The sequence below is a fragment of the Acomys russatus genome, chromosome 6, assembly GCF_903995435.1.
Source record: "Acomys russatus chromosome 6, mAcoRus1.1, whole genome shotgun sequence".
NCBI lineage: Eukaryota > Metazoa > Chordata > Mammalia > Rodentia > Muridae > Acomys > Acomys russatus.
In genome coordinates, this window is record NC_067142.1 from 9,617,563 (window position 1) to 9,635,577 (window position 18,015).

The 18,015-nt window shown below is 36.4% G+C and overlaps 1 protein-coding gene across 1 annotated transcript in view; it reads right to left on the reverse strand.

Moving 5' to 3' along the window:
• The window catches only part of LOC127190912 (contactin-associated protein like 5-1-like), a 721,994-nt gene that overhangs the window by 312,522 nt on the left and 391,457 nt on the right, over positions 1–18,015 (reverse strand). The window contains exon 13 of the mRNA XM_051148186.1: positions 2,615–2,815. Within this exon, the coding sequence (XP_051004143.1) occupies positions 2,615–2,815 (201 nt within the window). The remainder of the gene's footprint in view (positions 1–2,614; positions 2,816–18,015) is intronic.

The window sequence follows — 18,015 nt, forward strand, 5'->3', positions numbered from 1 at the left end:
GCAAGAGGACTAGAGGGCTTTTCCCAAACATCCAGGTATGGTGGCTCAAGCAGCCTTTTATTTCAGTGATGGGGGTGACTAATACATCTGACCGTCAATGCATTGTGGTCATGTGTGTGTGCATATGAGTGTGTGTGTGTGTGTACACACACTCACAGGCACACACTTGCATGCACACACATACACACACACGTAAATAAATAAATAAATAAATGGATTAATATAAACTTAAGTGATGTTACAGTGCAAATCCTTGGAAGTCTCTAAATCAGAATGGACATATTTCTATTTTTTTCCATAGGAACTAAAGCATTGGAAAATGGCAAAGTAATGAATAGAAAGGTGGGGGCAGTTTCTAGAGGCAGACATCCTGAGAAAGTCTTAGGGTGGCACATGTGTTCCCCATAATCATCAGGGGACAGAGAAATATTCCAGGAAGCACAGATATTGAACATTGTAAGGCAGTCTGAGGGGATTGAGATGCGAGGAAAGGAACAAAAAAAGGAATGCCTAGTTTCATCAGCCTGACAAGCATGGGTGAATCCAACAGGAATTCCAGAATTCATTTCACAGTGATGGGTCCTGAGTAATCAAAAACAGTCCCATGTTCTGAATTCTGTGTTTAAGAAGGCAAGGAGGCATGTAAACCATTGGAGAAAGATTTCCATTTCAAATACCTAAAATTACTTTGAAAATATTTTTGATGTTTAAAAAGATAAGTAGCAGTTATCTGGAAAATTCACTTAGGTGGAACTATATCATCCACAGAAGATTGTAGATTAGTCAAACACTGCATTGTACTGAGTTAGGTATCTCTTATGACTCCTTTACTGACATTTCTGCCCCTTGTTCCATAGACCCTCTAAACCCACAAATATGGGAAATAAAGTTTGTAGCAGAATGTGATACTTTTTCTTGGATACTTGATATCCTTTTAGCCTTTAGTATAAATTAATATTGACAGAAATGAATGACTCCTTATGGGCTTAGTGACACATATAATTTCAGCCCTCAGGAACAAGAGGTATGTAGAGCTCTATGAGCATAAAGCTAGAATGTTCTATACACAGAGTTCCTGGGTGACATAGATTATAATGTGGCAAACTTGATTTCGTATTTAATGAAATGGAAAGGGAAATATGTAACTGAATGTTATTATTCCCCTCTCTGCTTCCTGGTCCTCTAGGATATGGGCAGGTAATTGTTCTATTCTCCCATTGCCTTAGAATATTCAGCTTTTGGCACCGTACTTTCCCTGTTGTGATGGGATATAAATCAGAAAATAAAAGAAATCCTTCTCTTTGATACTTTGTTAGGTGCTACATCACAAGAACAAAATTGGTAACTAATGCACACGTATTAACCAATCATGTATTCACTATGAAAAGGCAGCATCAAGGGAACATGAAAGAGTTAGCCATGTGTTTATTTTTTTCCTGAAATTAAACTTTTGTGTTAGGTATTAGCTCCATTGGTAGAGTGCTTTCCAAGCATGCACAAAAGCCCTGAGTTTGGATGGCCAGCACCACGGGGGAGGGGCAAACATAGTGGCATACACATATACACCTGGCACTCCAGATGTGGAGGCACAATAATCAGAAGTTCAAGGTAAATTTCATCTGCATTGTCAATTCAGAACAAATATATGCTACATGATAACCTCCACCTTAATAACAGATTAATCATTAAAAATGAAACTTCACTTTTATAATCATATCTATGGCAACCTTTCTTCTTCAGGCAGAGTAGCCTCTGCTTATCTTGTATAGAACCAGTGCCTGGTGCTTCCTTCATACATATTCTTTGCTCTAGACATAATTCATCATTCTTAAGTGTATGTACTAGGATCATTTATACCTTCTGATGTCATCTCCCACCCTACCACACTTTCCATGTCTAGTCTAAATATTCTGTCTTCAAATGTTATTTCTTTCAAAAAAGCTCTTCATTTATAAAATTGTTGAGGTTGGGTCTGTGAGGGTGTCTTTTTTAAGAAACAGAGACAAATATAGACTCAAAAGACAGTACATGGTCATCTAAGCCAATACCCATGGCTTTCTTTGGGTCATATCTCTCCTCAAAGCAGAGTGATCAAATGTACTGCAGCCCATTTCTTATCAAATACCTCTGGTTTTTCAGTATCTTAGTTATATTTTTTATTGTTGTGATAAAACACCATGACCAAAAGAAACTTTAGAAGGAAATCTTACAATTCTCTAGTGACACTCCATTACTATGAGTAGTCAGGGCAGGAACCTGGAAGCAGGAACTGAAACAGAGGCCATGGAAGAAAACTGCTAACTGGCTTGATCCTCCATGTTTTCTCAGGTTTATTTTTATGGTTTTTTTTTTCTTATAGACCTCAAAACTACCTACCCATGGGTAGTCTGGGTCTTCCATCCACACCAGTCATTAAGAATATCAAGGGATGGGATAAACACTGAGATGCAACAAGAATAAATTAATAAAAAAATTTTTTTAAAAGAATATTATCCTCCAAAGACTATTTTTAATTGAAGTTTCCACTTTTCCAATGACTCTAGCTTATGTCAAAAAATATTGCTAGGATATTGGTTCATGGGTCAAGGAAGCATGAATATGGGGAGGGACTTACCTGGTGTATTAAGCAAGCGAGATCTTCTGCAATGGTATGCCACCTCCTGTTCACAGTGCTCTGAGCCATCAATCAGAGCCTCCAATTGATCCATACTGCCACCGTAATTTAAGGTCATGGCATAGGGCTTCTTAGGATTGGAACCCTGTACCCGAGTCAGCTCTGTGTTGTTGTGCTGAACTGTCATCCAAATCTTGTCCTCTGCACAGATAACAATGCAAAGCAAAAGAAGTTATATGTAAAGCCCAAAGACAAGTACATAAATACTGATCCACTAAAAAGTACAATAAAGTTTCAATCTGAATGCTCTATATAGACAATGGGTTCAAATATTCTATTCTTTATAGAAGATCCAGAGAATTTTGTTTTTTATAGGGTTTTAACTCAAGTTACTATAGAGGCAAATAATCTCACAACTATGCTTATGAATCCTTATTCCACAAGTTTAAGTTATGTATTTAATGTCCATTATTAATTTAAAATTGACAAATACAGTCTTCCTCCTTATCCATAGGGAAACTCTTCAAAGACATTCTAAAGCATGTCTACACCTTCCGGTGTTCAACTTTTCACATAAAATAGCATAGCATTTGCAAATAGTACACACTTACTTTATACTTTATATCATCCCAATATTGCTTTATATAGGTAATAAAAGATACATTCTATGTAAACAGCTTTTATACTGTATTGTGTAAGAAATTTTGACACAGACAAACTAGCTATGTAACTTCAGTATAAACACAATGCCAGAGGTTATTTCCTAAAGAACTTTTAAATATCATAATGAAAACAACAAATACAGCTAACAAACATCAGTAAAAATCATATCATTAGCAAGGATGAAACTATACTATGTAAAATAGTCATCTAGGAATTAAACCTCAAGTGACAATACAAAAATGTTGGGCATGCTGGAGCATGCTGGTAGTTCCAGTGTAGAGAGAAGTGGACCCCTGGGTATTGCTGAACAGACATTCACTCCTACTCAGAGATTGTCAGGCCAATGAGAGTTTTATCAAAGGAACAAAAAATGATTGGAAAGATGGCTTAACAGTTCAGAGAGTGCACTTCTCTTGCAGGAAGCCCAAATTTGGGTAATATACTCCATATTAGGTTTCAAGAACCACATGTGATTCTATCTTTGGGGAACCCAGTGCTCTCTTCTGGCTCCCTTTAATGCCCAGAAATTCCAATACAAATACACAGTTTTAAAAAAATTCAAAATACAAATGAAAAGATGAATGACATCTGAGAAATGAGAACTGAGGTTGTCCTTTGGCCTCCAAATACATGGAAACATACATGCACGTATACAAGATTGTGAGAGTTATTATTGGTTGTCAATTTGACAACATCTGTAATTAGCTAAAAACCAAAGCAGCTGGGTATACATGTAAGGGATTTTTCGTAATTAAATCATTTGTAGTGGGAATATCTACCCTTTAAATCAGATATTTTGTGGTGGGATAATCCACCTTTAATCTTGGCCACACCTTCTGGTGGCAGCCTATATAAGGGACATAGAATAAGGAAGGTTTTGTTTCGAATCTGCCTGCCCTCATTTTTTATGGAAAGTTCATTCACTGCCATTAGAGTCCACTGCTTTGGAATTGTGTCATTTACTGAAAAAGAGACAACACATCCAACCTCATGGACTACTGTATTCTTTGACATTTTGTTGTTGGACAGTTATTGTTGAGACTACCTGGGCCACAGCCTGTAAGTCACTCTAATAAATTGTATATTTATATATTGTCAGATCTGTTCTTCTAGAAAACAGTGACTAATACAAAATCATATACATATACAGACAAAAGTTATCTGGAAATTTATATGCAGAATGAATGCAGGGACATGAGGCTCTTTCAATAAGAACAAAAGGACAAAATGAGGAAGAATGTACAATATGGGCAGAAAAAGGAATTGGTTTTAAAGGTAGAGAGGTCTGCACTTGAAATCCACTTTTGCTGGCATAAAACCTAAAATGGTCACTTCAGTGTTGTAGTCAATTAAAGCATACAATAGTACAACCAGGGTAGCAGTGCCCACTACACAGGCAGGCTTCAGGGCTGCTAATGTAGAATAGAAAACAATACCATTAATTTTCAGGACAGGCTGGAGAGGTGATAGTTAAAACAGTCTACCTCTCGTCCATAAGACCTATGTCCAGTTCCCAGCACCAATGTCACATGGTGCATCAGCACATATATTCCCAGTTCCAGGAGATCCAATGCCCTTTCTTGCCACCAAGGGAACTACACTCAGAAATGCATGTACCCACACACAGATGCACAGGAATAAAAATTTAAATGAGCAAATGTTAAAGTTGGAAGGCACTGTGTGGAGTATGATGGACACAATTGAGATAACATAGCATGCAGTTTCCTTCTGATTATCTTCACATATAAATCAAGGGAGTGATTGGGAAGACTTGGCAAGCATTTGCCATCTAAGAATCTTCCACATATAACTGTAACATTATTTCTCACAGATTCTAAGAGCAGAAAAGAAACTGAGCAGAGAAATCATGTGGTTTCTTCCCTCTTACAACACTATTAGTTTTACAAATAGGGAAACAAAGGGCCATAAAGAAAACCAATAATCCACAGCATTTCTATTACAGAGCACTGACAGGAAAACATGCTAACATCCTGAGGGCAACAATTATTAGTTACTATAAATAGCAAGATTGGAGTCATTGCTGTTATTTTAGCTAAAATAAAAATAGGAAGAGCTGATTGCTTAGATGTCGTATATTAATTCTTCCCAACAATTCTTTCTGTGACTGGGAAAAAGTCATTCTATTTCCTACACTTCAGTTTCAACATACTAGAATAAGAAAGAAAGACACTGTTTGGCTTGGTTTTAATAATTTTCCAACTTGAGAGTAGTTCTTATATCACTCAACAAAATTATGCTTAGCAACAGTGAGTTACCCTAGGAACAGTTCAACAAATCAACTAATTGATAATGATCATGTGCCCAGAGAAATATGTGCCTTGGAGTTTTGAAGTAGATCTGCGCTTCTGTAAAGTCTAGTGAAGAAACTTATTCCACTGAATTTTAACTCCTAAAATAAAATAATGTTAATTCATATTGTTAAAGTTGATAAGCAAATATTCACCTGGTTCCAAAAATGTTTTTAATGTCTATTTTAGTTATGGCTTCTATTACATTGATGCAACATCATGACCAAAAAGCAAGCTGGGCAAAAGAATTTATTTGGCTTACTCTTTCCTATCACTATTTATTATCAAAGGAAGCAAGGACAGGAACTCAAACAGGGTAAGAATCTGGAGGCAAGAACTTATTCAGAGTCCATGGACAGATGCTGCCTGATGACTTGTTCCCCATGTAATAATCAGCTTTCTTTCTTCTAGAACGTAGGACCACCAGAACAAGTATGGAACCACCAATACTTGGCTGGACTCTCTGCAACAATCACTAATGAAGAAAATGTCCTACCACTTTCTTACCATTTAGTCACAGGAGAAACATCCTCTCTGATTACTCTAGCTTGTATGAAATTGGTATGAAACTAGCTAGTACGATGTCAATGTAGACAAATGTGATGAAATTAGCAGAGTTACTTTTCCATAATGAGATGCTATAGAACAAGAAATAACAATGGACATCCTTGACATGATCTGATGTTTATAAGAAGGTTTACATTTGTTTCTAAGGAATATTGATGGAGACATGCTACTGTCCTTATGTTAGAATATTTTTCTGACATTATGTATTAATTTTTACCAGTTTTACAGGTCCAATTATACATGAAAGAATAAAGATGAAGGGAGAGATAATTCCTTAAAAACAATAGCAAATCAGCTAGCTCACTTCCAAAGCTCTATTGACTTATCCTTTCTCACTACCATTTATCTATCATATATCTAGCTAGCAATGTTCTATAATCTATTAGCTAGTAATTTTTTATGATCTATCTACCTACTACCTATCTATCATCAATCATATATATATATATATATATATATATATATATATATATATATATATATATATATATATTCTACCTAACTACATACATACATATCATCGATCAAAAGTCAACTTGTCTCCATTCTCTGTGTATGTAACCTGGTTTTAAACATAGTTCATATATCATCACTCAATTATTGGTTTGATATTTTTCCATATAAATATAGATTTTAAATATGTATACTTATCTATGTGATTGTTCATTAGTTTAATCACTTTAGTGCAATCATATTCTGTCTTTGGTGAAATGGAAAAAGAATCTGTATCAGAGTTCGGTGTTCATTTTAAGTATGCTGATGTTGCCCATCCTGTTTCTAAATCCTGAATGTAAAGTAATTTTTAATTTTTAATTTTTTTTAGTTTATCTAAGATTTAATTCTCAGAAAATCTTACAAAATAAGTAAAATATAGTTGATAGAAATACATTTAGAATAACACAATATTAAAATATTGGAGAGATAAATGTTCAAATATTTAAATATATTTCTCTTTAAATGTCAGTGGAAGTAGATTTTATTCTTCTGGAATAATTCATATTATTTAATCTTCACATTTAAAATACTTAAAAATTTAAATGTATTCCTGATGGTTAGGTTTTGATGTATTCTTCATCTCTGCTAGCACATTTTTCAATGGTAAATAGCATACTCAAGTACCACCTATATTCTCCCTTATTCCAATGGCAAGCCTCCCCAAATAGTCAAAGCAAAGTCAAAGTTTGTTCCTCTTCATTAAACATCTAGGAATTTGGTACCAATTTACCAAATTAAAATCTAAACAAAACTTAACTTTTCTGACAACTAGATTGCAAAACATCTAGTGATACTATAGTTTCTTCAGTTTTATTCTTCCAAAGATTAAAAGATCGTTTTGCAAGGCTTCAGTTGTTTGGTGTTAACAGAACATTTGAAAATAGCAATTCAAGGGTATTCAGACATAATACACACAAGTTTTATTCACACCATCATTATATCACAATGATTAACACAGAGGACGTGGTCTGAAACATGATTAAAACTTTATTTATAGCCAGGTAATCTTAGAATCAATATACCTTCTAAGGATTTTAAGCATCTCATTCAAAAATGTCTGTTTAGCTGATCATCTTGTGACTCCTTTTTCTATTAAGTTAGTGCATCAAACCTCATGTCAAAATGAATAAACACTATGTGCAGAGTAGAGCCTGATGAGGATGATTTCACATGGGAGTACATTTAATCCTTTCTGTTGCTAGTCAAGTAAAACCTTATGTCAAGCCAAAAAAAAAAAAAATGTTTTATTGTAAGGAACATTAGACTTGAAGTACGAAAAAAATAATTTTTTATATGACTGCTTCTATTTCAAAAAACCACATATAAATATTTAGAGGAAACACCATGTCTTAAGCTATATTACTTATGCTTTATTTGGAATATTAATCTATACTGTATATCTCATAAGTAAGATATACATTATTTATCTAGTTTTACCCTGATATTGAATGTATTTGTTGGTTATAATCAGACTATCAATACTAGAAAATAACTTGTATCTTCCTTTGATACTTTAAGAAGAGCTCATCTCTTAAAGAAGAGCTCCTGGGCTTCTACACCATTTCCTTAATTCCATTAGTTAATGATGATGTATATTTTTGTGAATTGCTTCATGTTGTTTGTGTATATCCAATTTTTGTACTAGATAATGAATACACTCATGAAAGCATGATGGCTATTCTTTTAAGTCCACTTCATAATATGGCATATTATATATTTAAGGCTAGGGCTTAAATATAAACTTTGATATATTTATCATTTCCTATCTAGGAAATTACACAAAAAATAAGAATCCTAAAGTAAATATTTATCTACACTCCCTGTGGAACAGAAATCTTGGAAATGTTTAAGAGAGGTTTTAACTCGAATTCTTATATGATGTCACATATTGCCTTAAATCTTGTCCCAATCTTTAACTACAGAAGAATGGTCTTCAAGGTTGGCTGACTTCTAGCAAAAAATTTCAATTGTTTATATAAGTAATGTCCTCTTCTGGGCTGTGCAACATGGATTTTGGCAGAGAGTTAGCAGAGAAAGAAGCTAGAGGAGAAAGAAAGGAAGGGCTAGTGGAGAGAAGGAAGTGGGAGGGAAGGGAGAGAAGACCATGAAGACAATTTACATTTACCCCTATGCTGGCTACTCCTGTTCCATTGTCCTAATGTTTAAAGATGTAGGTACTTCCACTAAGGCCAGACCAGTAGAAGTGTCACACTTTAGAGTTAGAAACCAGCTTGGACTGATCCCACAAGCCCAACAGGATTTCCCATGCCATCCAGAGAGGTTGGCCACCCCCTGTGGTGTATATTCACTGACCTAATGGTGACTACAGCTCCAAGAACCTGTGACTGGTCCCTGTTACAGGGTCTCGGAAAGTGCAGGAAGCTTGGAGCTGCCTATGATCTGAAAGCCAGGAGGTCCTGGACAGAGGTCTTGCAAACCCTAAGAGAACACAGATGCCAGGCCAGATTACTATACCCAGTGAAATTACAAATAACCATTGACAGAGAAAACAAGATATTCCATGGCAAAAAAAATTCAAACAGTACCTATTCTCAAATCTGGCTTTACTGAAGTTACTAGAAGGAAATCTCTACCTCAAAGGGTGAAATTACAACAAAAACTACATAGGAAATAGGTAACTACACCATCGCAAAATTACAACGTCACAAACTTTCAACTGTAACAAACAGCAAAAATGAAGGGACTTAACAGTAACTGGTCATTAATATCTCTCAACATCAATAGTCTCAATTCTCCAATATAAAGACACAGACTACCTGACTGAATGCCTAAACATGACCCAACATTCTTCTGCATTCAAGAAACACGTCTCACCCACAAGCACAGACATTACCTCAGAGTAAAAGGTGGGGAAAATATTAGAAGCAAATGGTCACAAGAAGCAAGCTAGTGTAGCCATTCTAATATCTAATAAAATAGACTTTCAATCAAAATTAATCAAAAAGGATGAGGAAGGACACTTCATACTCATCAAAGGTAAAGTTAACTAAGAAGACACTATAATTTTGAACATCTATGTTTCTAATACAAGGACATCCACAAAGTAAAAAAAAAAAAAAAAAAAAAAAAAAACTATTAATAAAGCTTGAACCGCTCATCGATCCACACACACTAATAGTGGGAGATTTCAATACAATACTTTCATGAAAGGATACGTTTTGATTCAGAAACTAAGCCGGGAAATAACTTAATTAACCAACATCATGAATCAAATGTATCTAAGAGATATCTACAGAACTTTTTACCCAAACAGAAAGGATTATACCTTTCTCACAGCACCCCATTGAATGTTCTCTAAAATTGATCACATAATAGATTTTGAAGCAAGCCTCAACAGATGCAAGAAGATTTAATAATACCTTGTATCCTATCAGAACACTGGTCTAAGGCTGGACTTCAACAACAACAGAAATAACAAAAACCATACACACACATGGAAACTAAGCAACTCTTTACTTAATGACACATGGGTCAAGGAAGAAATAACGGACTGCCTGAAATTCAATAAAAATTAAGGAACAACATACCCAAATTTGTGGGAAACAATGAAGGCAGTGCTCAGGGGAAATTTCATAGCACTAAGTACCTTTAGAAAGAAAATGGAAACATCCCACATAAACAATTTAATGACACATCTGTGTGCCCTAGGAAAAAAAGAAGCAGAAACACCCAAGAGGAGTAGACGTCTGGAAATGATCAAACTCAGGGCTGAAATCAATAAGTTAGAAACAAAGAAAATAGTTCAAAGAATCAACAAAATCAGGAGCTGGTTCTATTTTTTTTTTATTTATTCTTGTTACATCTCAATGGTTATCCCATTCTTCCCTCCCTCCCATTTTCCCCTTATTCCCCTCCCCGATGACTGTTCCTGAGGGGGATTACCTCCCCCTGTATATGCTCATAGGGTATCAAGTCTCTTCTTGGTAACCCACTGTCCTTTCTCTGAGTGCCACCAGGTCTCCCCCTCCCGGGGACATGGACAAATGTGAGGCACCAGAGTATGTGAGAAAGTCATATGCCACTCTCCACTCAACTGTGGAAACTCTTCTGACCATTGGCTAGATCTGGGTAGGGGTTTAAAGTTTACCGCCTGTATTGTCCTTGCTCAACCATGTTCATAGAAGCCTTATTCATAATAGCCAGAACATGGAAACAGCCTAAGTGTCCATCAGTAGAAGAATGGATAAAGAAACTGTGGTACATATACGCTATGGAATACTACCCAGCTATTAAAAACAAGGAATGCCCGAAATTTGTGGATAAATAGATTGAGCTAGAAATGATCATAATGAGTGAGTTAACCCAGAAGCAGAAAGACTCAAATGGTATATATTCACTTATATCTGCATCCTTGCCCAAGGGGCATGTCCCACGAAAGCCTTCACTTACCAGGAAACTGGGACAGAGGGGAGGACATCCTATTGGTACTCTAGATGAGAGAAGAATGGGAGAATAGCAAAGTAGAAGGAACCAGAGGTTCCTAGAAACCTACAAGTAGAACAGTATGATAGGCAGATTTGGGCCCAGGGGTCCCTCTCAAACTAAGGCACCAGCCAAGGACAATACAGACAGGAGAAGTCAACCTATCCCTATTTGCAGATAGTATAATATTGTATGTAAGTGACCCTCAAAATTCCACCAGAGAACTCCTACAGCTGATAAACACCTTCAGCAAATTGTCTGGATACAAAATTAACTCAAAAAAGACAGTTGTTTTAATATATACAAATGAGAAACATGCAGAGGAATAAATTAGGAAAACTATACCCTTCGAGATAGCGATATAAAATATCTAGGAGTAACACTAACCAAGCTAGTGAAGGACTTATTTGAAAAAAACTTTAAATTTGTGAAGAAAGAGATTGAAGATGACATCAGAAGATGGAGAGATCTACTTTGTTCATGGATCGGGAGAATTAACATAGTAAAAATGGCCATTTTACCAAAATCAACTTACAGATTCAATGCAATCCCTATCAAAATACCTACAAAATATTTTGAAGACATTGAAAGATCAATTCTCAACTTCACATGGAGAAACAAAAAGACCAGAATAACAAAAACAATCCTATACAATAAAAGATCCTCCAGAGGAATCTCCATACTTGATCTCAAGCTGTATTATAGAGCAACAGTAATTAAAACAGCATGGTACTGGCACAGCAATAGGCCAGTGGATCAATAGAATCAAATTGAAGACCCAGAGATGAAACCACACACATTTGGTCACTTGAATTTTGACAAAGAAGCCAAATCTATTCAAGGGAAAAAGTATAGCATCTTCAACAAACTGTGCTGGTCTAACTGGATGTCTACATGTAGAAAAATGCAGTTAGATCAATGCACAAAATTCAAATCCAAGTGGATCCAAGACCTCATCTTAAAACCAGAGACACTAAGTCAGTTAGAAGAAAAAGTGGGGAAGAGCATGGAACACATTGGCACAGAAGACACCTTCCTGAACAGAACACCAACAGCCCAGGCCTTAAGGTTAACAATTAATAAATGAGACCTCATGAGGATGAGAAGCTTCTGTAAAGCAGGAGACACTGTCAACAGTACAAAGCAACGGGCTACAGACTAGGAAAATATCTTCACCAACCTTTCATCTGACAAAGGTCTAATATCCAAAATATATAAAGAACTGAAGAAATTAAACACCACCAAACCAAATAACCCAATTGAGAAATGGGGCTCAGAACTAAACAGAGAATTCTCAACAGAGGAATATTGAATGCTCAACTTCCTTAGTCATCAGAGAAATATAAATCAAAAAGACACGGAGATTCCATCTTACACCCATCAGAATGGCTAATATCAAAAATTCAAGTGACACCACATGCTGGCAAGGATGTGGAGAAAGAGGAACATTCCTTCATTGCTATTGGGAATGCAAACTAGTACAGCCTCTTTGGAAATCTATCTGGAGCTATATCAGAAAAATGGGAATAGGGCTTCCTCAAGACCCAGCTATTACATTCCTTGGAATATACCCAGAAGATGCTCCAGCACACAACAAAGACATATGCTCATCCATGTTCATAGCTTCCTTATTCATAATAGCCAGAACATGGAAACAGCTTAAGTGTCCCTCAGTAGAATAATGGATAAAGAAATTGTGGTACGTTTACACTATGAAATATTACTCAGCTATTAAAAACAAGGAATTCTTAAAATTTGTGGACAAATGGATTGAACTAGAAATTATCAAAATGAGTGAATTTACCCAGAAGTAAAAACACTCAAATGGGATATACTCACTTATATTGAGACACTAGCCCAAGGGGCATGTCCCATGAAACTCTTCATATACCAGGAAAGTGAGTCAGAGGGGAGGACATCCTATTGCGACTTTAGGTGAGAGAAGCATGGGAGAATGGGGAAAGTGAAGGATCCAGAGGGTCCTAGAAACCTACAAGAAGAACATTATGATGGGTGGATCTGGATCCAGGGTTCCTGCTCAAACTATGCAACAGCCAAGGACGATATAGGCAGCAAACTTCAAAACCCTACCCAGATCTAGCTGATGGACAGGGCATTCTCCACCCTTGAGTGGAGAGTGGAGTCTGACTTCCATGCGAATTCTGGTGCCCCATTTTTGACCATGTCCCCTTGATGGGGAGGCCTGGTGGCACTCAGAGGAAGGATAGCAGGTTACCAAGAAGTGACTTGATACCCTATGAGCATATACAGGGGGAAGAGGTCCCTCTCAGTCACAGACATAGGGGAGTGGAGTAAGGGGAAAGCAGGAGGCAGGGAGGAAAGGGAGGGTACAAGGGATAGTGTAACAAGTGAGATGTAAAATGAATAAATTAGAAAAATATTTTAACATACTTTAATTTAATAATTGCACTTTTGTTGCCATGTGTACCAAAACGTACAATGTGCTAAAGATACAAAGAACAATACAGTGCTATGAATTGTTCTTCACCACTCAGTCAATAGGCATCACAGATCTAGACATAACCATAGTGTTAGGATGAACAGTGGAAATAAACACTTCAAGTCCATACTCACATCAGACTTCCCTTTAGGGAAACTCAAATAAGTAGTATTCACTTTAAGTAATCTGTACACATACGATATGAATTTGATACCTATGTTGGCTCATCTGTACACCACTCCAATTAATTCAAATGGACCTAGGGAACTGAACATTCACAGTGGTTGGTTTCATCAAGGGGGCAGTGAAAATTTATTTGTGGGTTTCAGAGTCAGAGTTTTGGTATATGTGCATGATAGCTAATTGCCATTGCCCACATAACAGGAATTACAATCATGTGAAAGAAAAACTTCTGGGCAATCTGTGATGTAATTTCTAGATTAGGTTAATTGAGGAGGAAAAGTGCATTTTAAAGCAAGCAGCACAATTCCATAGAGTAGAATCCTGGACTGTACAAAAAAGAAGACAGGTGCTGAGCAACAGCATTCATCACTTTATGCCTGCTCCCTAACTACAGATATAATGTGACCAGCTGCATCAAGTTCCTTCCCAATGATGGACTATCAACTGTCATCCAAATTAATACTTCCTTTCTAATGTTTCTTTGGTTATATATGTCACTTACTGTAGAAGCAACTAAATAATTAAAGCAACATGTATGTTCAATACTTTTTGTGGAAGGATTCTGACCATATTATTACTATTATGTAAAGTCCCATGACATTACTAGCATTAATATCACTTTTTGCACCCAATATATTTTCATTATGTTGTGATGTTGTATCTTACAAGAGCACATAACAGGATTCATAATACTCAAAGGATTAACTAATATATGCATTACATTCACATATAATTGCTGCCCATTTGGGTGCATGAATTTTGAGGTAGTTGCCAAATCACATGTCATATTGTTGGTCATTCCCGCATTAGAACATTATACATCATTAGAAAGTGTATCAGAATGCCATTCATTAGAGTCAGGGGTGGAACTTATCAGGTGGAATTTCAAGGCATGACAGGCTCCTTGTAATATCATTGTTGCTATGGAGGACCAATTATTCCCACCTTTCCCACTTCTTATCCCACTGCAATAGCCTCACACATAAATTTTCTCTCTAGTGTATCTTCAAATTTCTCAACAGAAATTCTACTTGAGTGGCCATAGATGAAGAAAACTGAAATATTTTGTCTACATTTTTCTGATTTTACTTATTTAACCAAGTTGAGTTTCTTCCATTTCTTTGAGTGTGGAGGCCCACTCAATCCCATGATTGGTGACCTAGCTTCATCATTACTCCTGCTCTAGGATTAGTCTATATTGACTTACTCAGGACCACAGGCTTTGCTTAAGAGAAATGTACAATAGGTATGCCTGGAAGTGTGTACTGTAATTCCAGACTTTTAGTAGGAGGAGGGCAGGAAGTGGTGGATTCCTCACCTGTCAACATAGCAAATGAGGTGAGTTCCAGGTTTAGGATGGACCTCAAAAAATGTAGGTGATGCCTGAAGAATGATACCATTTTTTCTAGCTTCCACGTGTATGAACAGAGACTCAGTATACACAGGTATCCCACATACACAAACATGAACACATATACAGTAGAAAAAGAAAAAAGCATTCATATAGTTAAGCCATTTAAATATTCACTTGCAAAATATACCAGTCAGCTCAGTGACCTCATATGAGAAAGAAGAATCTCTATGTCTAGATCCAGACCAATGATCTTACTACATGTGATAAGTTTGAAGCATCATTCACAGATGTCACTATATAGTTTTATATGAACCAGAAAAACATTCAACTGTTTTCCTTTTTTTTTTTTTTTTTTTTTTTTTTTTTTTTTTTTTTTTTTTTGAGACATAGTTTTTCTGTAGAGCCTTGGCTGTCCTGGAATCACATTGTAGACCAGGTTGGCCTTGAACTCACAGGGATCTGCCTGCTTCTGCCTCCCAAGTGCTGGGGTTAAAGGCATGTGCCACGACACCCAGATTCAACTGTTTTCTTACAGGGCTATGAGGGTTTTTATGACATGAAAAATAGAATGCCTTTGTTCAATGATATGCTGAGTTCTTGCATGTCCTGGTACAAATACAAGACAAAACATATTCTCCAACTTTTTAGAATGTTTGACAGCATTTGAGGAGAAAATTGTCTTGGTAGTCTGGGACCAATTGAATCATATATTTGAATACCTGTCTCAGTTGGCAGAAAACTTTGGGGAGGATAATATGGTATGGCCTTGATGGAGAAGTCATGTCAGAGTGATGCATTTTAAAGTGTCAAAAGTCTTTCACTGTCCCTAGTTAACTCCCTGACCCCTGAGGGAAGTTTTGATATGTAAAATCTTTGCTATTCCTATTGCTATGCTTTTGTTCTGACAACATAGACTCTACTGCTCAAAACTATAAACACAATTTCATGCTTTATTTTATAAGTTGCCTTGGCCATAGTGTTTTTATTACAATGTAACTTATCAAGAAAGAAATCAGGATCAGGACATGGGCTGTTGCTTTGACAGGCCTAGCTATGCTCTCTTTTGTAGCAAAGTGGAAGGGTTTGAAACTTTGGACTACAAAATTAATTCAATATTCAATGGACCATGTTAGTAAGAATTAGACATTAGCACTAAGAGCAATGAAGGCTAAAGAGGCTCAGTGGAAGGGGTGTTAAACTGGAACAATATTAGTAACTGGACTAGAGATCATTCTTATGATAATTTGGCAAAGGATATGGCTAGTTTTTGCTTTTGTTCTAAGAATCTTCCCAAGGGTAAATTAGAAAATAATGAACTGATTTATTTTGCTGAGATTTCAAGACAGCCTAATATTGGGTCTGTTGTGTGGTTACAACTTACCACTCCTATACAGGTCTACAATGAAAAATTAACAAACAGGGCAAAGAGAAATAAAAAATGCCTAGATTGAAGAGAAAGGGGGCCTTAAGTAATATAATAGTGGATCCAGGCTTGGGGTAAAAAAGGTAAGACTTAAAAAAGACAGATCTGCACTGGTATAAAGGAAGGATGCCTTCAAGGCAAGACCTCACTCATCTAAGCTTCCAACTGGTGGAAAGAAAAAGCCATGGCAGTGATTCTCAACCTGGGAGTATTGATCCCTTTGGGATTGAATGACCCTTTCACTGGGGTCATATATCAGATATCCTATATATCAGATATTTACTCTGTGTTTCATGACAGTATTAAAATTACAGATATGAAGTATCAGTGAGAATAATTTTGGGACTGGGGGCCAGTACAAGATAAGGAACTGTTATTAAAGTGTCACAGCATTAGGCAGGCTGAGAACCAATGGCCTAAGAGTTTTTCTACTCCTAAAAAGCAACATGAAAAAAAAAGGCACTTCAAATGCTATTCAGTGAGATTAGGTTCCATCCAAAGTTGGCAGCCAAACTTAGGAGTTTCATCTGTTTACTTTGGTTTTTTGTGTTATGAATGATACAGAAGCAAAGGTATTGTGGATCCTTTTTCCACCATCAAGGGGGACCACTGAGGCCAAAGTGTTAGAGAGAAGTCCAATCATGAAGTACCTGAGATAGTAAGAGGCTCAGGGAGGCCATTCTTGAAACTATGAAAGAGAAGCCTAGATTGTGTTGAAAATCTCAAAACTTTAGAGGTGCCAGAGCTATGAGATATTTACCTAAGAGAGCTGATAATAAGTAGTAGATAGAATCTGATTGAAAGAAAGATTTATGTTGCCACAGCAAAACTGAAAGGGTAGATTTATCTATTTAAGACCTTTGCCATCAAACCTGGGACCATAGGATTTGGAGTTTCCCCTGTGGGGTTTCTATCTCGCTATGGTTCAATATTTTCTTATTATGCTCCCCTTCTTCCATTTTGGAACAGTAATGTATATTCTGTGCCACTGTGTGTTGGAAGTATGTGATTTTATTTTTTGATTTTATAACATATTGGTATGAAGAAATTGACTTTAGGCTCAGAAGAGAATTTAGAACCTAAAAATGTAGCATTTGTGCAAATTAGACTAAATGCACTTTGCATTATGAGATATGTACACAAGCCTCTAAGATCCAGGGAATGTGATAGTCTAAATGAAAATGGTTCTTAATAGTTTCAATTTTTGAATAGTGGTTCACAGTTGGTGTATCTGTTTGAGAAGGATGGAGAGGTGTGGCCTTGGTGGAGGTGGCATGTGATTGGGATGGGCTTTAATGCTTCAATTATATCTCACCATTCCCAATGATTTATCCTCTTTTTCTTTCTTGTGGTTTTGAGATGTGATATCGCAGATAATCCTGCTGTCATGTTTCTCTTCCACATTCATGGAGTCTAATCCTCTGAAGCCATGAGTTCAATTAATCACCTTCTGTTATAAATTACCTTGGTCATAGTGCTTTATCACATCAACAGAAAAACAAA